The sequence below is a fragment of the Mycotypha africana genome, assembly GCF_025528875.1.
Source record: "Mycotypha africana strain NRRL 2978 chromosome Unknown BDF20scaffold_9, whole genome shotgun sequence".
NCBI classification, from domain to species: Eukaryota; Fungi; Mucoromycota; class Mucoromycetes; order Mucorales; family Mycotyphaceae; genus Mycotypha; species Mycotypha africana.
In genome coordinates, this window is record NW_026515733.1 from 787,419 (window position 1) to 808,599 (window position 21,181).

The 21,181-nt window shown below is 37.7% G+C and overlaps 12 protein-coding genes across 12 annotated transcripts; 4 read left to right on the forward strand and 8 right to left on the reverse strand.

The window, feature by feature from the left end:
- Window positions 1–6: 6 nt before the first annotated feature.
- BDF20DRAFT_886251 (peptidase M16 inactive domain-containing protein) lies at window positions 7–1,733 on the reverse strand. Its single transcript, XM_053081972.1, has one exon. The coding sequence runs from the start codon at window positions 1,533–1,535 to the stop codon at window positions 213–215; it is 1,323 nt and encodes a 440-aa protein (XP_052933509.1). The 5' UTR covers window positions 1,536–1,733; the 3' UTR covers window positions 7–212.
- Window positions 1,734–2,401: 668 nt separating this feature from the next.
- Window positions 2,402–3,951, forward strand: BDF20DRAFT_696950 (Alpha/beta knot methyltransferase). The gene is made up of 6 exons (XM_053076058.1): window positions 2,402–2,776; window positions 2,845–2,895; window positions 2,959–3,049; window positions 3,171–3,287; window positions 3,373–3,516; window positions 3,618–3,951. The coding sequence occupies exons 1-6, from the start codon at window positions 2,552–2,554 to the stop codon at window positions 3,698–3,700; spliced, it is 711 nt and encodes a 236-aa protein (XP_052933510.1). The 5' UTR covers window positions 2,402–2,551; the 3' UTR covers window positions 3,701–3,951.
- An 893-nt stretch (window positions 3,952–4,844) lies between these two features.
- BDF20DRAFT_838045 (uncharacterized protein) lies at window positions 4,845–5,523 on the reverse strand (the record flags this gene model as incomplete). The annotated part of the gene is made up of 5 exons (XM_053079113.1): window positions 4,845–4,952; window positions 5,019–5,117; window positions 5,162–5,250; window positions 5,367–5,439; window positions 5,482–5,523. The coding sequence occupies 5 exons, from the start codon at window positions 5,521–5,523 to the stop codon at window positions 4,845–4,847; spliced, it is 411 nt and encodes a 136-aa protein (XP_052933511.1).
- Window positions 5,524–7,132: 1,609 nt separating this feature from the next.
- On the forward strand, window positions 7,133–7,674 carry BDF20DRAFT_824901 (ribosomal protein L35Ae-domain-containing protein; the record flags this gene model as incomplete). The annotated part of the gene is made up of 2 exons (XM_053077929.1): window positions 7,133–7,558; window positions 7,651–7,674. The coding sequence occupies 2 exons, from the start codon at window positions 7,133–7,135 to the stop codon at window positions 7,672–7,674; spliced, it is 450 nt and encodes a 149-aa protein (XP_052933512.1).
- Window positions 7,675–8,367: 693 nt separating this feature from the next.
- Window positions 8,368–9,624, reverse strand: BDF20DRAFT_838047 (putative phosphatase-domain-containing protein; the record flags this gene model as incomplete). Its single annotated transcript, XM_053079114.1, has 5 exons — window positions 8,368–8,934; window positions 9,070–9,171; window positions 9,289–9,367; window positions 9,454–9,561; window positions 9,587–9,624. 5 exons carry the CDS (start codon window positions 9,622–9,624, stop codon window positions 8,368–8,370), a joined length of 894 nt encoding a protein of 297 aa, XP_052933513.1.
- Window positions 9,625–12,243: 2,619 nt separating this feature from the next.
- Window positions 12,244–12,666, reverse strand: BDF20DRAFT_805128 (Homeodomain-like protein; the record flags this gene model as incomplete). The annotated part of the gene is made up of 1 exon (XM_053076489.1): window positions 12,244–12,666. A coding segment is annotated over one exon (423 nt), but the record flags the coding sequence as incomplete, so codon positions are not given.
- Window positions 12,667–13,585: 919 nt separating this feature from the next.
- BDF20DRAFT_886265 (uncharacterized protein) lies at window positions 13,586–14,410 on the reverse strand. Its single transcript, XM_053081973.1, has 2 exons — window positions 13,732–14,410; window positions 13,586–13,677 (listed from the first exon to the last, which is right to left on the reverse strand). Exon 1 carries the CDS (start codon window positions 14,162–14,164, stop codon window positions 13,880–13,882), a length of 285 nt encoding a protein of 94 aa, XP_052933515.1. The 5' UTR covers window positions 14,165–14,410; the 3' UTR covers window positions 13,586–13,677; window positions 13,732–13,879.
- On the reverse strand, window positions 14,199–16,431 carry BDF20DRAFT_824920 (hsp70-like protein; the record flags this gene model as incomplete). Its single annotated transcript, XM_053077933.1, has 5 exons — window positions 14,199–15,511; window positions 15,589–15,669; window positions 15,743–15,847; window positions 15,918–16,228; window positions 16,385–16,431. 5 exons carry the CDS (start codon window positions 16,429–16,431, stop codon window positions 14,199–14,201), a joined length of 1,857 nt encoding a protein of 618 aa, XP_052933516.1.
- Window positions 16,432–16,718: 287 nt separating this feature from the next.
- On the forward strand, window positions 16,719–18,230 carry BDF20DRAFT_886269 (nucleoside diphosphate kinase). Its single transcript, XM_053081974.1, has 8 exons — window positions 16,719–16,962; window positions 17,036–17,068; window positions 17,152–17,268; window positions 17,344–17,383; window positions 17,451–17,487; window positions 17,561–17,755; window positions 17,835–17,933; window positions 18,024–18,230. Exons 1-8 carry the CDS (start codon window positions 16,935–16,937, stop codon window positions 18,162–18,164), a joined length of 690 nt encoding a protein of 229 aa, XP_052933517.1. The 5' UTR covers window positions 16,719–16,934; the 3' UTR covers window positions 18,165–18,230.
- A 51-nt stretch (window positions 18,231–18,281) lies between these two features.
- On the reverse strand, window positions 18,282–18,708 carry BDF20DRAFT_915525 (uncharacterized protein; the record flags this gene model as incomplete). Its single annotated transcript, XM_053084330.1, has 3 exons — window positions 18,282–18,376; window positions 18,439–18,516; window positions 18,633–18,708. 3 exons carry the CDS (start codon window positions 18,706–18,708, stop codon window positions 18,282–18,284), a joined length of 249 nt encoding a protein of 82 aa, XP_052933518.1.
- On the forward strand, window positions 18,575–20,433 carry BDF20DRAFT_697034 (peptidase C65 Otubain-domain-containing protein). Its single transcript, XM_053076059.1, has 6 exons — window positions 18,575–18,965; window positions 19,043–19,126; window positions 19,191–19,236; window positions 19,305–19,322; window positions 19,394–19,921; window positions 19,993–20,433. Exons 1-6 carry the CDS (start codon window positions 18,861–18,863, stop codon window positions 20,025–20,027), a joined length of 816 nt encoding a protein of 271 aa, XP_052933519.1. The 5' UTR covers window positions 18,575–18,860; the 3' UTR covers window positions 20,028–20,433.
- BDF20DRAFT_886285 (uncharacterized protein) lies at window positions 20,408–20,675 on the reverse strand. The gene has a single exon (XM_053081975.1). It carries the CDS (start codon window positions 20,631–20,633, stop codon window positions 20,424–20,426), a length of 210 nt encoding a protein of 69 aa, XP_052933520.1. The 5' UTR covers window positions 20,634–20,675; the 3' UTR covers window positions 20,408–20,423.
- Window positions 20,676–21,181: the final 506 nt, after the last annotated feature.

Sequence of the window (21,181 nt, forward strand, 5' to 3'; positions counted from 1 at the left end):
AGACATGGACAAGACGATTTTCACTTTGGAAGGAATAAGATAAATTAGCAAAGAAAAAGACAATCGTGTATGTTCTAAAACTACAAAAAGTCTATGTATAAGAGGATGCTTCAAACCCCTAAAGCAAAATAAGTACACACGGGCTATACTGTTACAAATTTATTTATATCGACATGTCTATGTTGCTGGTTCGATCATCTATCATTCCAAAATTAGTTTCCGCTACCTAAACCATATTTTTCAATAGTAGCATTGACATCTCCTAAACCCTGGAGATTTCCTTGCACAACTACTGTTGCTTTTCCTGTACCACCACTTGACATACGCACTGCACCACGAACCACACGACTTGCTACTCTTCTCAACTCCTTGACATCCACTTTATCAATCTTACTCAACATTTCGTCAATACCCGTCTTCTTTCCATGAACTTGTACCTGTCGGCCTAAATCTTCCAATTGTACCATACGACTTTCTAAATTCATGAGTAGCGAGCTCTTCAATTGGTTTTTGGCACGATTCAACTCGCTTTCCGTCACTGAAAACCGGCTTACATCATTTCGGGAGACCAAATCTAATTCGCGGCACATAACTTCAAGCAAGGCATTGGCGTATTCGGGTTGGCACGATCCTGCAATACCGAATAAGCCAGAATCGGTATAACAGTGGTTAAACGCCTGACACGATTCAACCCAGTAATGCTGATTGAGAACATGTGTGAATAGACGTGAGTACATGCCTTTGCCTGGTCCGCCAGCTGAAAATGATCCACCACCTCCAAGCAATATTTGTAATGTAGTAAGGGCATAAATATCTGGATCATCAATAGACAAACCCTCGAAGGCGAGATATACATGAGTGAGAGGTGATTCAGCTCCTGCTTCCAAAAAGGAGTGACCGCCAGTGTAAGAAGCAGGCTTTGTTGCTATGGAGTATGGCGTATCCTCTACTATTTTTTTCTTTTTCATGTCATCAAATATTGTTTTGACAAGGCCTTTGACAGTCTTGCCTCCCTGTGAGTTGTTTACTGATGATGATAATGGTGAGCCATTTCGTTCTTGAGCTTGTTCAAATTGTCTCTTTATTGCTTCTGTATGTGTCATTACGGAATCCAAGTTGTCAGTAGGAGCAGAGGCAGGTAAATCACCGAAATATTGAGCTGCCAACTCAACAACACGATCATGCTCTGCCCCACAAGCTGCAATAACCATGCGTTCTGGTCTATACCAGGTCTTCATATAAGTCCTAATAAGATCGGGCGTCATTGATTCCAAGCTTTCAGGTGGACAAAGTAAAGGATTACCAAGGGTATTTCCTTCATAAGCAACGGTATGCAAAATTTCAGGCAAGATCATCTCAGGTTTCGACCAGATCTCGTTGATTTCATATAAGGCTGTTTGTCGTTGCTCTTCAACTTCGCTTTCATGAATGATCGGCTTGGTTACTACGTCGGAAAATAATGATAAAACTCGCTTGAGATCTTGAGAAAATATGGCTGACTGATACATAATAGATTCTCGCGATGAAGAGCACATTATATTTCCTCCTAATGATTCTAACTCGGCTACAATTTGATCTGCGGAGCGGTTGGTTGTACTCTATTACCAACAGAAATTCATGTCAAAGGAAAGAAGATCGACAATTGAGTTGTTCCAGTCTATCCTTATTGCATACAATCCTATTCTCCAATGTAGGTTTTGTCAAATTTACCTTAAAAGCTAATCTGTCTAAAATATGGCTAACACCACGGTTAGCAGCTGTCTCATATCGACTGCCCGCATCCACATATACGCCTACGGCACTGAAATGGCCTGGTGTATTTTCTGAAGCGACTCGAATACCATTGTCCAGAGTTGTTATTTTACAAAGACCTGTTGAAGCTTTCGAGTATTCCTGGACAATAGTTGGATACCCCAGCGTCGAAGTCTGGGAGAAAAGTCAATGGTTGAAAGAAGACACAAGATATAATATCATTAAAAGATATATAATTAATATCAATTGCGGCACTGTTTACTATGTCAGCAGCTGATAAAAAAGCAGAGAAAAGTCTCTACTCGATCAACTTACCTTTGATGTTTGTGCGATGGTAGATTCTGCTCTTCTAAACACAGGGGATAGTACGTTTTTTAATGCCGTGCTTTGGTTAGTGACCACTTTCGGCAAATGCGTGAGTAGTCTTGAAGTCATAATGAAAAATGAATGCAATGCGTGTCTGTTTGAAGGGCGGTTGAGTCTGTAGCTTGAGAGGTTTGTAAATTTCGAACGAGTGAATTACAAATCCATTTTTTTAACCCACCCCCTCATTTTGCCCCGTTTTACCCGAAATGGCAAAAAGAAAGAAAAGGCAAAATTCAACCCAAGAGAATAAAGTCACGACGCAGGACTAATTTTTAATTCAAACATCTCTGCATTTGGGAAAACCATCATTCCATCTCTTTATTTTCCTCCACAATCGAACTTTTTCATTCTTTGTTAAACTATTCTAATTGTATAGTAAAAATTTTGACGTGTAGCGAAACTCATTCATTTTTTAGAGACAAAATTAACAATTATGGATCCGGAAGAAGATACTTCATGGCGTGACGAAGCTCCTGGCCAGGTAGATAACGAGTCATCCGGGAAAAAGGTGATTATTGTCTTGGAGAATGCTTCATTAGAAATAGCTAGACTAGCACCCTATCAGAAAATGCAACTGTTAAACTGTGACGAGCATCAAGCTATTTTAAGACGGTTCAATAGAGATATTGCAGATGCTAGACCTGATATTGTTCATCAGGTACCAAAATGCTTTGATGACAGCGGTTGAACTTATGTACTTAACTTGCATTTGCTCCTCGTTCTTAGTGCTTGTTGACTTTACTAGATAGTCCATTGAACAAGTCAGGTCACTTGGAGGTAAAAACAATCATTGATGCACGATCACATTTACTTGGAAACTGAAAAGTGTCAAAAATCTAGGTCTTTATTCATACAGCAAATGGAGTTGTCATCCGCATCAACCCAGAATGTCGTATACCCAGAACAATTAAGCGGTTTTCGGGATTAATGGGTAACGAAAGGATTTTTGAAGGTGAAAGACGTACAACATGCTCATTCGATTTTAACTTTTTGTGTCTTTTTCGTGACAACGAACCTGTTTTTATGTACCTGTCAAAACCTTAAAAAATAAGTTCAATTATTAGAGAGAGGCAGCATTACTAGTGAACACGAAGGAACCACTAAAAAGCTATTAGAAGTGTTACAGTCACCTTTAGAGACATATTTTCCTCAAGATTGTAAAAAGATTGGTAAGCATACAAATTTGATGAATTTTGAGTAAAAGAGGAATTATAATTTTTGATCTGATTTTAATCATTGTGCGTGATTTATAAGCTCTTTCATGCGAGGCACGCAAAGTCAAATTGTACAAATATTTTGCGGAAGAGATACCCCCCGGAAAACCCGTGGTTATTGCAGTAGGAGCAATGGCAAAAGGGCCAGATACATTTGCTGATCGATATGTCAGCGAAAAGATAGGTAAAGGACATGACAACAGATGAGTATTCTTTCATGAAAAAGCTAAAGGGTCAATACATTCGTTTATACACGGTAATTGAATTATTTGATTCTATATCTAGGCATTTCAAGCTATGCCTTATCAGCATCTGTAGCTTGTGGCAAAGTTTGCTGTGCATTCGAAGATTTATGGGATATTATGTAAACGAGAATATGCCACAGAGCTTCTCATTTACCTTTGTGCACTTCAAATTTGCATCTCTGTTCCAAGCATACTATGCATTCTCACTAATATATACGTATCCCTGATTGCTTCATTGTCTGATAGGATGGAGACTGGAACCCGATTACACATCTCTTATTATGTATTTTAAGAAGTATCCGATATATATATTATGCCTAAATTAAATATTCTAATTCAATGCTTTAATAAAACACTATGAAAGAATTACTAGCTGAAGCGCGTTCAAAATTTATAGTAACCATTGAAAATAGCTCTTAATTTGGCAATAATTTTGCAAGGGGGATTGCTGTGTATTCACCTTTGGCTATTTCAAAGGGGAGCAGCAGCAAAGAAGACCTGAAAGGCGTCGATTCATTATTGCATTTGGCCTTAGGGGAAAGTGGAGCGACGACCTAATGAGTTAAAAGTCGCTACAGCGAGAATAACACATCATTGAAGGAGGCATACCTAAGGCTTTCCAACAACAAAAGGTAACTATTAATTGAACCTTCTAAACTTACTTTGACCCACGCTCTGTCGCATGATAGTTTTCTATTTACTGCAAAGAATTAAAATCAGCTGGCTGACGTTGATATCTGCCTTGGTGGCATTGATAAATTGTCTAACAATATTGACAACTGTTTAAGTAAGTCACATAAACACTGTTAATACTACTCCAAATGATCATGAACCATGGCAGAAACAATAAGAGCTCTTTTAAGTTAATCGAAATGTGAAGATTTCTGAACTACGCCGTTTTACTTCACGGGTGGTTGAAGGACGTACCCGTGAAGATACAAAAATACATGCTCGCCAAAATATTAATATTCTGTTCTTTATCGTAATACCCTTGGATATAATCGAAGCTGCGATACAAATGGGCTTGAGAACTTTCCTGTGCGATCATTTTGTTTACTGATGTGTAGTTCAAGTAGCATTCAATCTGAATATGCTCGACTCAACCACTCTTCGACTTTTGTAGAACAGTGTATATGCAATGGCCTTTATTGTATATCAGAAATTTTATTTCGCACCCATTCCTACTGCTTTGATCAATACATTAGATCCTGTAAACTAAAACAAGCTTTTAAGAAAAAGGGGTGTTATCACGCGCTAAATTTTGCAACTACATGCATCGTAGAGCATCTAGCATCTTGTATAGATCGCTGCTTTTCATTTTGAGTCTTCTCAGTTGCAGCTGCTCACGAAGTACCTTCACTAATAACTTCCAATCCTTCGGTTATAATATACAAACTTTCAATCTGCATTGCTAGCTTAACTCTTGTCTCCAAGCTTTTACGTTTTCAAGATCTGTTTTGAAGATCTGATAGGCCAGTGTTTGTTCTGGACATTTTCTAGAATAAAACTGGACTGGTGGCATTTTTTCAGTCCAAAACACCTTTATGACTGGAAGTATAACAATTTGGACAACCCTCTTTTCACATTTCTCTTCCTTGAGAGCCCTTCTCTAAAGGCTACAACATCGACCTGTCTAGTGGAAAGTTCTGCAATTGCAGGTTTTGTTGAGCATACTGAAACAGATAACATTTACGCCATTCCAATACATCAGATAGCAGTAGAGTGATAAATTGCTGTTCAGATCAGCTATACTACTTTCACTATTTCTCTATTTTTCTTTCTTTCTTACAAAGTTGCTTTAGATTCATATACTCTTTAGCAGAATCAAATGACACGGTCCAAGCTTTGTTACGAAGCTGAAGCTCTAATCAATAAAAAAGGATCAACAAATACGTATTCCTAACATTGCTTATGTCTATTTGAAACTGAAGGTATACTGCAAACATTGTATTTACCAAAATGATCCTAAAGGTGCGTACAGTATGCGCTACTGTTATAATGTATTATATTTTATAGGCATTCTCATAATACGTACAAAAGGACTCCTCGAGCTTGACGATACGTCAAAAATGCCACTGGTACTATTTAATGACAGGCTGACCGACAGAGCGCAGGTTTGCTTAAAGATTTGCAAGGTGATGTCTCGAATAAAATATACAACCATCTAAAAAATAAAGAAAAACAAGGGCTAGTATTAATGTTAGATATTGATGAGTTCTGTAAGTCAAAGGTAATGTATTCAATTGCATCAGTAATCATAATCACAGCTCAAAATTCTGATTTACAGTAATTCGTGTATTGTTATGTAACGCGTGTGGATAAGTCGGATTCAACAAACCACCGTGCTAATACAACAGGGAAAGAAATCCATCAAATACTCTTTTGCAAAAATTGTTAGTATTTGTTGCAATCGCGATATAATGGCGGCCGAAAAGATGTATCACAATGCTCAAGACATTGCCGTCAAACACAAAGCGCCACAACGAAAGTGATTGGGTCCCTTCAACAGGAGACTTGTCGGTTCTACAGAAAGTAATTCCAGTCTTAAGTCAGACATCTCTTTCAGCAAACGTCTTCTAAACAATTCAAAGAGCGGTCTTCTCTTTCCGATGGTTTGCTATGTTATTTTCGCAAGTAATGAAAGCATGGATCAGTCTCGAAAGACAAACTATAACGTTGATGCGCATAAGACGTGCAAAACGCTAAGAATTGACCATGAGTAAATAGAATTTCACTCTCAAAGTATTCTGCTTACAGCTTTAGATATTAGCTTCATTATTGCCTACCCCAATTCTTTGGTAAAAAAGACCAATGAAGGTTTCTAAATTCTTCAATATTGAATTGAACTGCTTTTGGTAGAAGTAGACACAAGGAAAGCTGCCCTAAAGCATAGAAAAAGCCATTCTGCATACGCGTATCACCACATTGAAAAGTTTATTTTCACTTAGCAGATTCTCATACAAAAGCATTGCAGCCTGCGGTTGAACAAGCTTGTTGCTACTCTGCTGGTCTTGGGCACTTGCTTTACTTCCAATTCGCCCATGACAGTGCTATGCCTACCTGTCTAGGAGCATTCTCATGCTCCCTTCTACAAATTTCGGAGTTAAATCCCGGAATGTGTAAAATTCACCGGCTCGGAAATCAAAACCTACGCTGCGAGCTCGTTTAACGGAACAAAAACCGCACAGAAAATGGAGAAGGGCGAAAGGGCAAAAGAACAATTGCGAGAGGTGTAAGCTAACGACGAAGCAGCGCAATTTAATTTACCCTCCTCTTCCATAACCTAACATTAGACATGTCTGGATCCAACCGGTAATGTTTATATTAAGGAAATGTAGAATGTGGATGGATGGATGGATGTATGAGGGCTTTGTAGTATAGGATCCTAGAGCAGAGGATACACATACATGATGGATGAACAGATTATTTCATGTCGACACAATCAACAATTACAATCAAAAGTTAAAGGAGAAAATGGCAAGACGAAACTTGCCTCTCTATATTCAAATTGAACCAGTCTTTGCAGATTTCAGAACTTCAGTTTTTGTATTAACAATGCTTGAAGCTTGCTTAAAAATAATTCACTATGTTATTTTGATTGCATCTCCATCCTTTCCACTCTACTTTCCGGAACATTCTTTTAATCGACTGGGGACTCTGCAACTAATATCGTTTATATCTTTTTTGTTGGTCAACAGTTTGTACAGCAAGGGCCGCGTCTTGGGTTACGAACGCGCCAAGCGTAACCAAAACCCCAACGTTTCTCTCATCCAAATTGAAGGTTGTCAAACTTCCAAGGATGCCCAATTCTATCTCGGTAAGCGTGTCGCTTATGTCTATCGTGCTCAACGTGAAGTCAATGGTTCCAAGATCCGTGTCATCTGGGGTCGCATTGCTCGCTCTCACGGTACAAGTGGTGTTGTTAAGGCTCGTTTCCGTAAGAACTTGCCTCCCAAGACCTTCGGTGCTTCCGTCCGCGTTGTAAGTTTCATTATTAAGGCTTTCTCTGTTAGTTGTTCTATAGATTTGAGGAACTAACGGTTTGTTTTCGTTTTCTTTCTATGAAAATTTAGATGCTTTATCCCTCCAACATCTAAATCAAATTTTAAAGATATGATACTGTTTTAAAATTGGAGAAAGCGGAACACATTTCCTTCTTGTATTGAACGAACAATTAAGGATGAAATAAAACGCATGTATACTCATTAGAGAAAATAGTCAATTATTAACACAAGTGAATTACAGTGAGCAACTTTGAACATTCTATTCGTCTATATTGAGAATTTGCACTCCAAACACACTTGGCAAGATTTACAAGCAAAGGAAGATTGTTTGACCTAATTGAATTTCAGTCTTGGAAAAAGCTGTATCCTCAGTTGTAGTTCACTTGTCATATGCAGCGGACTGTTCAATACCATCAATCAACCTTATTTACTAATCGTCTTAAACCAAGTGTAGGTTCTATTTCGCACTATAGCGGATATAGCATGCTCGGATTGGAGTCAGATTTGCAATAGTAGGAAAGCGCTCTTGCTTAATTGTGGCTTCGTTCACATCTTCATCTTCAGTGATAATCTACTACATATTCGATTTTTGTTGCCTACTTTTTTGAAAGATTACAAAAGGAATAAGTTCATAAAAGGTGATGGTAATCTCTTTCTGTTCATAATGTAGTCATGTATTTATTAAGATGGAAAGCAAAATAAGGAGTGAAAGTCATAACCAATCACACTGATAGCTTTATGGCTTATGTTTGATTCTTTGCTTCTGAACTTGTCCTATCTATTATTTCATGCTTTGCACGTTGTTGCATCAGAAATCTTTGCTGACGTTGTATCGAAAGCTGTTGTGGCTTTCTCTTCATGCTCTTCATTCGCTAAATGTTCGTTGCTCTCTCCTCGGGAAAGCTGCTGCTGTGGTCGAAATGTACCGTCAAAATACTTCGGCATCACATCCATGACAGTTTGGGGGGTCCACCAGTCTACCACCATAGAGCGGATTTTGTTTCTTTCTTCGGGTCTTTTATTCAAGTAATCATCCAATCCTTTCCCCTTTCTCATAAAGAAAATGTCCGTGCATGGCTTCAATCGAGTAGACGCACAAAAGTCATTTTTGCCATCGCCTGCATAGGCGACTTTGAATGCATTATCGGAGTGGTCCAGATCAAACCTTTTACTATATTTCTCTATAAGTCGATCCATTTCCTGACCTTTACATAAATTAGCAGCACACTCGTTTGGACAGTTATGCTGAGGTGCATCGACTGGAACATGACGCCGAACTCGTAATCGACCCTGATCATCAATATAGCTTGGATTGGTAACAATTTCTGTGATACAATCTATGACACCAACGCTCTATAAACACACATGTTTCATTGCCATCGAAAAAAGGCAAAAAATGCTTATTGTTATTAGTACGACCATTCTCTATTCAAAATTATTTCTCATTTCACTGTATATGTAGCACTACGAGTGTCATGAATACATTACCGTTAAGATTGCATCTATGTAAAAGCGGTTGGCATCTGATAATAATATAACCGGGATATGTCTTTCCTTCAAGTCCAACAATACACGTCGCATCTCGTTCGTCTATTCACCCAAAAAAAAAAAAAAAAAAAAAAAAAAAAAAAAAAAAAAAACCGATCAGATTAAATTAATCACACTTTATCTTTTATCATTTTGTGTATGCATTGAATGCTGTTTTACAAAAGGGATCTCTTTCAGATTATTGGCAATGTCGTCCTTGGTGATACCATAGTTTTGCAGTTTACATAAGGCCCAATCCCTTATAGAATGCATTATTTGTCAAGCATATACACGTCAAGTATTTTCTCTATTACTACATATAATTGCCATCGTTGCCTATCTTACATCAAATCAGTCCATTGCACTTCACTCTTTTTCTTGCAAACCTCTTCCCATAATTGTGGCGATAAACGTTGAATGGTCCAAACGTCGCTATCCTGCTCAATAACAGTCCTGAGCAAATGGATTAGGTTTTAACATTCCAAGCTCAACAGGTTCGAGAATCAAAGCAATCATTTTAATAATATGATTGCTAGTTTATTAGTGTTAATGCGTTACCAATCGAAGTCAAAAACAGCTATTGCTGTGATCATATTACGGTAGTATTTATGTTCTTATTTCGCAAATAAAAAAAGAACATTTGGATCCCTGACTGAATTATGCTCGATTAAATATTATTTGGTTTTCTTCAAAATCATTTAAACTCAGGAACATTGTTTAAACACTGGAGCAAGGTAAATCATACGAAAAACGGCTAACAACCTTTCGTCTACTTATTATAAAATTTGTTAATTGTCCACAACAAGAATCATATACCTTCAAATAAATTATCTTTTCTTCAAAATGAGCATTTAGTTTCTGTTTACATAGGTTATAGTCGGATTAAAGCAGCTTTATTCGCTCTATATAAATGGATTCTTTATATCCATCTGTCCAGACTTCAACAGCCAAATTTACACGTGGATGAAAGGAATCTTTTTCCGAAACGAACAACAATATCAAATTTAGCCCTTTTTCGGCATGATCTTCTTCACAACTGAAAATCGACTTGAGGGCTAACTGAAAAACTATAATTTGTCAATTATTGTTGTTTATAGCTTCGCCTAACCAAACATACCAGTCTGTGGTTCAAAGGACCTTCTTTTCTTTCGTCTTAAGTAATGCGTACGATAGAGACACCACAAAATTAATTTTTTAGACTTCTATAACACAATATGCCCTCTCTCTATTTATTGTAAGTTTTTTTAAATTAATTGGTTTTTTAAGCTACAAGTTGAACAGATGTATTCTGTTTTGTAGAATATGTGTGGCTTGGTTATCTAAAAAGCAATTAAGATTAGTAGAACTACTTCTGAACCACATTATATGCTGCTTTGACTATTTATTATTCTGTGCAAATCTTGCATCTGCATTGCTTACAGAATAGAACTTCCATAACAAGTTTAAATTATCCTCAAATATGTCGATTATATTTTAAAATTTTCGCCAAAAGTAAATGAGAAGAAGTATTTGCTATTCTATAAATTATATATCAGCGTTGTGCCCACGAAAGGATTACATTACTTCTGCTAAAATAGCCGAAAAGAGATTAGCAGAAAATCAGCAGTGATATCGGCCCCGCTTGCTGGGTCAACAGATTTAATACTGAGAAAAAGCCATATTCAATCAAAAGGAGCATATATATGACTAACTAAAAATAGAATGCAAATCAAACAAGTATTTAGTAAAGAAAAATGAAGACTGTTAGTTAAGTGTAGGATATCATTCGTAAATCGAAGGTATATCAACATCCTTATCGAATTTAAAGTCTTGTAGCAATGATGTACATGGGCACTATAACTCATTCGTACCCAATTTCTGATACTATACTCATATTTAAAATTGTTACATCTGCGTGCAGTGATAAAAGTTGCTTCAGTTTAGCTTAACACTAAAGGATACTTTTCTTAGTAACCGTTTAGCAGCACAAACCTTTCAACAAAATTTGAAAGAATAGAATTCACATCCTTTTTCTCAGAAATCGTTTAATTATATATCAATCCTTATGAGGTAGCTCTTTATCAGTAAAGACATCGATAATATAGTGAACTATTACTTAAAAGCAAGGAGCAGAAACAGTATGCCGAGAGTTATAAATTAAAATACGTGATTGTAATTGAAAAGTATAATTCCATGCTATGCTTGCAGTTGTGGCATATTCAAACGCATATTTTTCCAATTGTTGGATCACTATTTGATACTTGCATATGATAGCTCAGAATCGAGCTCATATAGACACCAATTTATTGAATGATATTGCTTACTCCAAGACAATAATTATTGACATGAGTGATATCTGTTGTATATAAGATACTACTATACGTCTTCAACTACAGAACGACTTCAGTACCTGCTTGACAATCTGATACACATTTACTTTGACACCCGTTTGCGGCTAAGATCTTATCATTCTCATGATAGTTTTAGTTCGTTGTATTAATAGTTGAATACCCATTAATAACCCCGTTTCTCATATAAAAGTATCATTCTCAACAAACTTGAACAAAGAGATCTTTGTTGTATCTGGTCATTTTACTGTCTTATTTTATTTTTTATAAGTCTTTTAAAAGTAACTGGATATATCAATATCTTTAAAGTCACCAAGATAAAAGATTTTGTGGAAAGGGGAAGAAACTCTACAGCATAGAAAGGACAGAATATAGAAAATAGAGATACGTTTACGGAGAAACTATAGGATATCTATGAAAAAAAGTAAAAGAATGACCTTTAATTAAACACCAGTATATGATCATAAAGCAGGTATGACTATTCTTTGTTTCAATTATGAAAGAAGATGGAACTGTTTATTGAATCAAGACTTGCACTCATTATCGAAGAAGGGGACAAAAGAGATGCCGACGATTTAGAAAACCGAAGAGGTGGAAGGGAGATGAAAGATGGTTTTAATTGACGATATGGTTGATAGTGTTCTTCATGTGTGGGAAGAATTTGATATTGTTGCAGCTTTGGCGATTGTTCTACTCCTGTTGTTGTTGGTGGAGTTATAACTGGAACAGATAAGGGCGAGGAAGCTGAAGAAGAAGAAGAAGAGGGGGTGCTAATAGTGTGGAAGTAAGAAGACGACTGTTGTAATGATGGTGATATAGGTGGTGACATAAGCTGATTATTGGAAGACTTTTCTTTTGTTCGCCGAGATTGTCGTTTATTCTGAAACCATATTTGCACGGTTCTAGGGCTCATACCCAATTGCTTTCCTATCTTCATTCTGAGCTCTGTAGAAGGAAAATGTGTTCGAACAAACACGCTGTTGAGTACATGTAACTGTGAAGGTGTGGCTCGTTTCCGCTTCTTAACAGGCTCGTCATCTTCAAAAAATTGATCTGCTGTCATGCTGCTTAATGGAGCATCATCGTATATACAGGGACTATAGGCAAACTGCTCATTGTGAGCTATTCGTGATGGATGCACATATGTCTTTCTTGAATGGCCTCTTTGACAAGATACAGATGGTAGAGTTAGAACCTCAGATAGTGAAGGCAAAGTGCAGGTGCTTTTCATTTCGAGTAATATAGTGAATTGAAAGAGTATCAAAATGTTAATGCTGTTTTCGTTAGAAGAAGACGATCTCTGGAGGTATATAAGCTTTGAACGATTTAACAGCAGCCCCTCTAATGATCTCCCTTCTTTTTGTCCGTGTTCACCCCCGAATGTATGAAATGTGTATCGTGAAGAACAGAGAAAATGAAGCTTAAATCACGTAATAAGATTGTTTTCATACATTTCAGTGGCCCGAGTTAATGATATTCAGTCCTTTTCAACTCCTCAACTACAACAAGTTTTGGACGTGACTCTGTATTCCGTACTCCTTCAAGCTCACCAAATATTACTCCTCATACCCTGAATACATGGTGTAGAATGTACGTGCTGTCTATTGACATTGTACTCTCGTATATATGAACATTAGGGATCTCAAAAAAAATATAGGCAGCTCTGGATTTTGACTTTACATTACGTGCCCCTGCCTTCTTGAATAAAATAATGAAAGCTATTTCTGCCTTTGAGTTTTGTATGCTATCATTCTATGAATATTAAAAATCATTTTTAGGGAGTTTGCAAAAACCCATCAATTGCTAAATTCTCACTATATGTGTTTCTAAGAAGAACTTAAGCGTACTGCTTCAATTAAATGTGCTATGTAAATTGTGGCAACTGTGAACTTGCAATGAAAACGCTCCGTAACGTTTTACAACTTAGTTAAACAAATCTTTTAGTTTTCTTTTACTAAACCAAACGTATGCTCTTATTAAGTAGAATTTTGAAAAGGTAGATCAGAAGGACACAGTCTGTCCTGACGTTGACTGGATCGCAAAGTGCGTTATTCAAAATCCGTTGTCCTGCCTTTAAAACTAATTTTAATTTAAGAAAAATTGGCAATCTTTTTCGACACGATAGCAATAAACCCTTATACTTCGGTTATCTTCAAAGTATGATTTAAGGCTACGTAAATGAAACTTATATGTCTTATCAGATATATTTAGCTCTTATAAGTTAAACCTTGTTCCCTATCATGTAAGTTTATTTGACTTCTCCTCAAGTAGCACAGCACAATAAAATCAAATTTAGCCCTGTGAAATTGATACACAGATCCTGGAAAAGGTACAGTTGAGGATGAACCTGATATTCTTCTCTGATAAACAGATGCTCCCAATGAACAATTCTGAATGTCCTCCCTTTACTATGTGTTCCCTTTCTTTTTCCCTTCAATTCAATACTATGAATTAACTTCTCTTTCGACCTTCTCAATCACTGTTAGAAATTGCTTCTTCGAACTTAATACTATATACCGTAGAAATACCAAACCGTAGGAGAGGAAAAAAAATATACAACTATAAGTTTTACAAGTTATCAAATGCCAGCAAAACAGATATTTTATACATATAAACAAGTACGAAATAAAAAAAAAAAGAGAACAACTCCTTTGAATACGATATTTGAGAAGAGATATACAATGTACATTATTTATGGTTGAACGCCATGTTGTAAAGAGACAATCCATACATGTTCAAAAAGAAAAATGAGAAACAAATAGCTTAACGACGTTGGGAGTAGACGTGGGCGAAAGCACGAGTAGAGGCACGCTTCAATTTAGATTGAGCAGCCTTCACATCATCAGCCTTAGTATCTTCGGGAGAGATTTCCAAAAGTTCCATTGCTTCAGCAAGAGCAGTTTCAATGGCTTCACGATCGCCACGGCGGAGCTTCATGTTGACATTAGGATCGGAGATGTTGTTTTCAACTTGATAGACGTAAGCTTCAAGATCTTGCTTAGCTTGAACAGCAGCTTCACGAGCCTTATCGGCATCAGCGTTCTTGGCAGCATCTTCAACCATACGGTCAATTTCGGCAGCAGAGAGACGAGTAGAGTTGGAGATGGTGACATCGGCTTTACGGCCAGTAGTCTTATCTTGTGCAGTAACCTTCAAGATACCGTTAGCATCAAGATCGAAGGTACAAAGGAGTTCAGGGGTACCACGGGGAGCGGGAATAAGACCAGAAAGAGAGAATTCACCGAGAAGGTTGTTTTCCTTGGTCATCAAACGTTCACCTTCGTAAACGGGGAAGGTGACGGTAGTTTGGTTATCAGCGGCAGTGGTGAATACCTTGGACTTTTGACAAGGGATGGGGGAGTTACGAGGGACAACAACAGCCATAATACCACCTTGCATTTCAACACCAAGAGAAAGAGGAACAACATCCAAAAGAAGGAGATCTTGAGTCTTTTCATTGCCAGCTTGGTTGGTGAGAACAGCAGCTTGAACAGCAGCACCATAGGCAACAGCTTCATCAGGATTGATGGACTTGTTCAATTCCTTACCATCGAAGAGATCTTGGAGAAGAGATTGAATCTTAGGAATACGAGTAGAACCACCAACAAGAACGATTTCATCAACATTCTTCTTATCAATCTTGGCGTCCTTGAGGACACGTTCGACAGGTTCAATGGTACCTTGGAAAGAAGTGGAGTTGATTTCTTCGAACTTGGCACGAGTAATGTTAGATTGGAAATCAACACCATCGAAGAGGGAATCAACTTCAACAGTGGTTTGTGTCAAAGAAGATAAGGTACGCTTAGCACGTTCGGAAGCAGTACGGAGACGACGGAGAGCACGAGCATCACCAGTGATATCCTTCTTGTGCTTACGCTTAATTTCTTGAACGAAGTGGTTGACAAGAGTGTTATCAAAATCTTCACCACCCAAGTGAGTGTTACCAGCGGTGGCCTTAACAGCGAAGACACCACCAGAGATGGTCAAAAGAGAGACATCGAAGGTACCGCCACCCAAATCATAAATAAGAACGTTACGTTCCTTCTTATCATTGGCATCCAAACCATAAGCAATAGCTATATCAGGCATATACCATAATCCCTTAATTAATCAAACTTCTTCCAAAACAAAATTATTGCAGCATAATCCTTACCAGCAGCAGTAGGTTCGTTAATGATACGGAGAACATCAAGTCCTGCAATGGTACCAGCATCCTTAGTAGCTTGACGTTGACCTGTAAACCATGGTTATATAAGATCATCAAATTCTTCTATCATTCAACAAACCGCAAAGAAAATGTAACTTACTGTCATTGAAGTAGGCAGGGACTGTGACAACAGCCTTGGAAACCTTCTTACCGAGCTTGGCTTCGGCAATTTCCTTCATCTTGATGAGAACCATGGAAGAGATTTCTATAAAGTTAAAATAAGTTAATGATTAATAACGTTGCATGATTTACTCGCATTTAAATCAATATTTTACCTTGAGGAGAGAAGGTCTTGGTTTCACCTTCAAATTCAACTTGAACGAAGGGATTTTCGTTCTTTTCAACAATAGTGAAAGGCCAGTTCTTCATATCTTCCTTGACTTCAGGATCATCAAAACGACGGCCGATAAGACGCTTGGCATCAAAAACAGTGTTCTTGGGGTTCATAGCGGCTTGATTCTTAGCAGCATCACCGACAAGACGTTCGTTATCAGAAAAGGCAACGTAGGAAGGAGTGGTACGGTTACCTTGCTCATTGGCAATAATTTCAACACGTTCGGTTTCCCAAACACCAACACAGGAGTAACTGTTACCATCATATTAAATTGTTGAAAGATAGTAAATCAAAATATATTCAATTGATTTTTGTACAAAGGTTGCAATGATATATTAGAAAGATGTTCATTTTGATGTCTCTATTCTTCACAGTTATTAAGCATAAAGCCTACTTCAAATTACTTACGTAGTACCCAAATCAATACCAATAGCACCCTCGTATTCAGCAGACATTTTCAACTATATATAGCTCTCAAAGGAGAAAGAGAAAGGAAAGAACAATCAAAGGTCCTGCGTCTGCGTGAATTATACATGCGGTCAAAAAAATTTTAAGTGGTTCAATCAATGCTTAAAAACCGTCACTGCCTCTTTGGTTTTTTATGTTTCTCGGGGAGTAAAAGCCACTACATGCATAGACAATTGGGTTCTGGCTGTCAATAAGATGCCTTTCTGAGTTTTCGGCGTGCAACCTAGAATCAGTTATGGTAACTTCCTCTTGCTGCCTTTATTTTCTGGGGAAATGAGATCTTGTGTGATGCAATGAACTGAGAAACTCTAACTTTTCAATCATTTTACCTTAAGAAAAGCCCCTGGCATTTTAAGGTTTTTGTCCCCATCAAGGCAGCACAAAATTGGCATTTAGCTTACCACAGTGGTTCATGAGTATAAACGGGGCCTAAAGTTTTGATACTCTACTTTTTGTTTTCCTTTTCCCCCTTGACACATTGATATCAAACATGTTCGCTCGTACCGCCGCTCGTTTCGGTATGAATAGTTTGGAGAAATGCCCATCAAGTCCTACAATTCACTAACATTCATGCTTTTCGATATGCTGCAGCTCTCAGACCTTGTGTTGCTTCTCCTGTTAAGGGTATCATTTAATTTGATTTGATTTGCTATTAAACATAAAAGCATAGGATTTAAAAGTGTAACTAAACCATGAACGATTTGTAGCCCGTGCCTTTAATACTGCTTCTCGTGCTACAGCCTCGCTTTCTTCTCGTCGTATGGCTACCATGGTTACTGCTGGTGTAATTACTGCAAGTGCCCTCTCTTATGCTTATTTGCAAAGTAATGTAACATTCAGAAATATCTGATAGGCATTGAGTATATTTCTGATTCTTTCTTTTTTTTTCGGCATTATAGAACCTGTTTCTGCTGATTCTAAACCTATTGCAGGCGTTGAGTAAGTCGAACATTGTTATAACGTACCAGCTTACAGATAGAAAACTCATGCAAACTATAATTGACAGAGGTACTTTCAGCGAGCGTACCTTCATTGCTATTAAGGTGGGTAATAGTGCAGAATTGATAAGCATTTCAAATTAAAATGGCATTACTTAAATAAATATTACACATTTAGCCCGATGGTGTTCAACGCGGTTTAGTTGGTAAAATTATCAACCGTTTCGAAGAACGTGGTTATAAGCTTGTTGGCTTGAAGGCACTTGTTCCTTCAAAGGAATTGGCTGAAAAGCACTATGAAGATCTCAAGGAACGTCCCTTCTTCGGTGGACTTGTTAACTACATGACTAGTGGTACTCCCGTCATTGCCATGGTAAGAAACACATTCTTTTCTTGAAAAAGCAACTGCCCGATAACGCATTTGTGGCTTTCATTAATATACGTAAAAATAGGTTTGGGAAGGTAAGGATGTCATTAAGCAAGGCCGTGCAATGATTGGTGCTACCAATCCTTTACAAGCCGCTCCTGGCACTATTCGTGGTCAATATGCTGTAAGTCTGTGCAAAATAAACAATTGATCTATTGAAAATAGGCTGCAATCGTGCTGATACTTTGATTTTCTGCCGCTTATTGTAAACCAGATCTCAACCGGTCGTAACATTATTCACGGTTCTGATTCTTACGCGTCTGCAGAAAAAGAAATTGGCTTATGGTTCGGTGCTGCTGGTGAACTCACTGAATGGACTCCTGCCAATGTTGAATGGGTTCAATCTGACAACTAAGGCATTAATATTTGATAAAGTATTTTATTCCACATCAAACTTGTAAACAATACAAATCAATGCAATAACTAATGCTTGTACGTAAAAGTGACATGAGAGTGTTGTTGTTTTGCAGATTCAGTCTGATTTTTCTTCAATTTTGCTAGTATTTGAGTCCTTCATTCTTTCTAAATTCTGTTCGAGAGTATTGAGACGCTTCATGATGTTATCGCCTATGGTAAGTTTTGAATAAGCACAGAAGGGCGTTCACTTTAATGGTCGATATCGTGCTTACATTTTTCATCAACGCTACTGCAATGTTCTTCTATTTTTGATTGCTGTTGGATATTATAATGGTTAGTTATACGTCGAACTACACAGATGACGTAGAACGTTGCTTATACTACCAATTTATTCAGAGATTCCAGAATCTATTGCCATTCGCCAATGAATAAACTACAACTTAAAAGAAACTAAGTAATACCGTACTTACGTAGCCAGTCAGAGCGCCAGTAGTGTTAGAAGATGTTTTGAAACGATCGTCTTGCTGTTCCTGTAAGCTCATCTCGGAAGGAGGAGACCAGGTTGCCGCTATTCTAAGGTTGGAGCTTAATTATGCAATTTGGCGATGCATGAAGTCACAGACCATGCAAGTTTCCCAGTTCGTTCTTCACGTTCGTTTTCACTTCCCACTTACTTTATAGTTGAAGACAGACAATGCCTGAGGGGAACGATTTGAGTAATGCAGACAATGCGTTCGAACTCACGGACGAGCAAATTCTCAGATTTGAACAGGATATTAAAGATGAAGAAGCCCAAAAAGTAGGATGTTTAGACTCTTAGAGAACACTTTGTTGAACCCCATAAAAAATAAACTAACAGGGAAAGCAACACGATAGATGCCATTGGTTCTTCAAATAAGTGATATTTCAACATTAACTGAAGAGTATCAGTCAAATGAAAGATTCATTAAAAAAATTCAAGTAAGGGTTACTCTTCAAGTTGATGAAGGCAAAAATCCGAGTAATGTTCTTTTTCAAATTATAGAATCTGCGCAACTCACACGATAAAATAAGACGCTGCCGTGGTGATGGTAATTGTATCCAAAACAGGTGATAATACTTCTGTATATTTTATTAACTTGAAACATAATATAAATAGGTAACTGCTTTTTTAGAGGTACTTACAATAACACTTACGATCATCATGATACTCGATAAGATTCTAAATAGCTAGCGTATGGTTCATAGCATTCTCCTTTGCTTGGTTTGAAAGCGCCATGTATGATCAACGTTTGTTTGATGCCCGTCATAAATTCTTAAAAGAATCTATTGACTTTTTGCAAAACGGTGGGTTCGATAAGATGGCATTTGAAGATTTTTATGAAGTTACTTTAGAGACGTTTGAAAACATGAACCAGCATGATCCTGATATGCTTCTCGTCAGTTTCCAAACTGATGAGGTTAGTAATGCTATTGTTGTCTTTTTCCGTTTCATCACATCAGCTTACCTGCGTATTCACGCTGCCGAATATGAACCTTTCTTAACTGATGAGCTGGTCTCTATCGATCAATTCTGCGCAATGCATGTTGAAGCTTTCGGAAGAGAATCGGATCACTTACAAATTATTGCTTTAAGCAAGGCTACTGATGTGCCTGTGGAGGTTGCTTATTTGGATGGTGGTGAGAGCGATGAGGTAGCCCTTCATGGATTCTGGCCAACTGAGCAAGATGAAAAAGAAAAATTAAAGCAACCTATTGATTTACTCTACAGACCAGGTAAATAATAATAAAAATACGTGCCAAAAAGCGAAAGACAACTCACAACATACCTCAAATTGATTATAAAGGTCATTATGATATTCTTTACTGCAAGAAGCAATGAAAATACGATCTTTTTACCAAGCGTTTTCATGATTCCGATTTTTGTTTGATGTGTATTGAGTATAACGGAGCAATTTAATGCCACATCAAGTACAGAATAACAATAAAACTACTGTTTTTTCGCTTGACTTTCGCACGAAATGGCTATCGAATTGAAACTATCTTACAATCAAATCCAGACTAGTTTAAAAAATTATTTTGGATGAAAAGTATAGTTTTTCAGATCATACCTTTTCCGTCAAAATGCTCAATGCCAAATGTGCGACCTACTCTTACTCAAGCACAGAATATCTACCCTGTTTGAGTATGTAGTAACGTCAAGCAGCAGTTAATAAAACCTCAGAAATGTACAGTGACAAATTTCACAAGATGAACTCACCAAAACGCGTAAAAATCTTTAAGCCGTCGGTATAGAACCTGCAGCACCATTTTCGTTATGGCGATAGCGAGAGAAAATGTCGGGGCGGCCATTGTGTTCCCATACGGAATTTGCAATAGTTAGCATATTTTTGGTCGCATTGACGTCTCTTTGCCATATTATACCACAGGTTTTGCAGGCCTTGGTACCATAGACGCTGGAGCCGTTCGAAATTCGTACTTCTTTCATTTCGACACCATTACAATTGTTACAAACCTACGAAAATGACATTACTTCTAGAGAAGGGCACTTGATTTGGCAATTTGGGACCCACCTTTGAGGTTTTAAACTCGTTGATGTCCACCACCGCAGCAAGAAAGCAGCGCTGTCTTTTCAGGAGAGTACGATACAACTTTCCTGTCACACCTGCTGGGTGGCCTTTAATTTATTGTCCGTTGTTAGTTACTTTTAATAAAGTACGTGAATTAAATACAAAAAAAATTTCTCTCTGCTTCCTAGGGTTTTTTAATGCCGCTATCAAGGTGGTTCTCGGTCGGTGTTGGTGTTTAAAGAAGTTATAATTGTGGTGCTCGCCCAGGCTTAATTAAGCAAGATCCCGAACCGCGCTCAAAAGTCTTAGCCTACCAATTATAATGATTAGTTTAGCCCCTTCCCCCTCCCTCCATTTGGATAGTATGCTTTTTCGCCCACCACGGCACCCTGACCGACACTATGCATCGCTCTATTCTCAACTCGAGCTGCCCCGGGCAATTTTCTGATATGTAGTTTATCTGTGT

Bases quoted from the DNA above. Each gene is read 5' to 3' on its own strand.
- BDF20DRAFT_886251 (XM_053081972.1), bottom strand. From the start codon at position 1,535: ATGTGCTCTTCATCGCGAGAATCTATTATGTATCAGTCAGCCATATTT.
- BDF20DRAFT_696950 (XM_053076058.1), top strand. From the start codon at position 2,552: ATGGATCCGGAAGAAGATACTTCATGGCGTGACGAAGCTCCTGGCCAG. The intron at 2,896-2,958 runs GTAAAAACAATC...TCAAAAATCTAG, and splicing joins ACAAGTCAGGTCACTTGGAG to GTCTTTATTCATACAGCAAA. The intron at 3,517-3,617 runs GTAAAGGACATG...TTCTATATCTAG, and splicing joins ATATGTCAGCGAAAAGATAG to GCATTTCAAGCTATGCCTTA.
- BDF20DRAFT_886265 (XM_053081973.1), bottom strand. From the start codon at position 14,164: ATGGATTGTCTCTTTACAACATGGCGTTCAACCATAAATAATGTACAT.
- BDF20DRAFT_886269 (XM_053081974.1), top strand. From the start codon at position 16,935: ATGTTCGCTCGTACCGCCGCTCGTTTCG. The intron at 16,963-17,035 runs GTATGAATAGTT...GATATGCTGCAG, and splicing joins TCGTACCGCCGCTCGTTTCG to CTCTCAGACCTTGTGTTGCT. The intron at 17,756-17,834 runs GTAAGAAACACA...ACGTAAAAATAG, and splicing joins GTACTCCCGTCATTGCCATG to GTTTGGGAAGGTAAGGATGT.
- BDF20DRAFT_697034 (XM_053076059.1), top strand. From the start codon at position 18,861: ATGCCTGAGGGGAACGATTTGAGTAATGCAGACAATGCGTTCGAACTC. The intron at 19,127-19,190 runs GTAAGGGTTACT...TTCAAATTATAG, and splicing joins GATTCATTAAAAAAATTCAA to AATCTGCGCAACTCACACGA. The intron at 19,922-19,992 runs GTAAATAATAAT...TTGATTATAAAG, and splicing joins TGATTTACTCTACAGACCAG to GTCATTATGATATTCTTTAC.
- BDF20DRAFT_886285 (XM_053081975.1), bottom strand. From the start codon at position 20,633: ATGAAAGAAGTACGAATTTCGAACGGCTCCAGCGTCTATGGTACCAAG.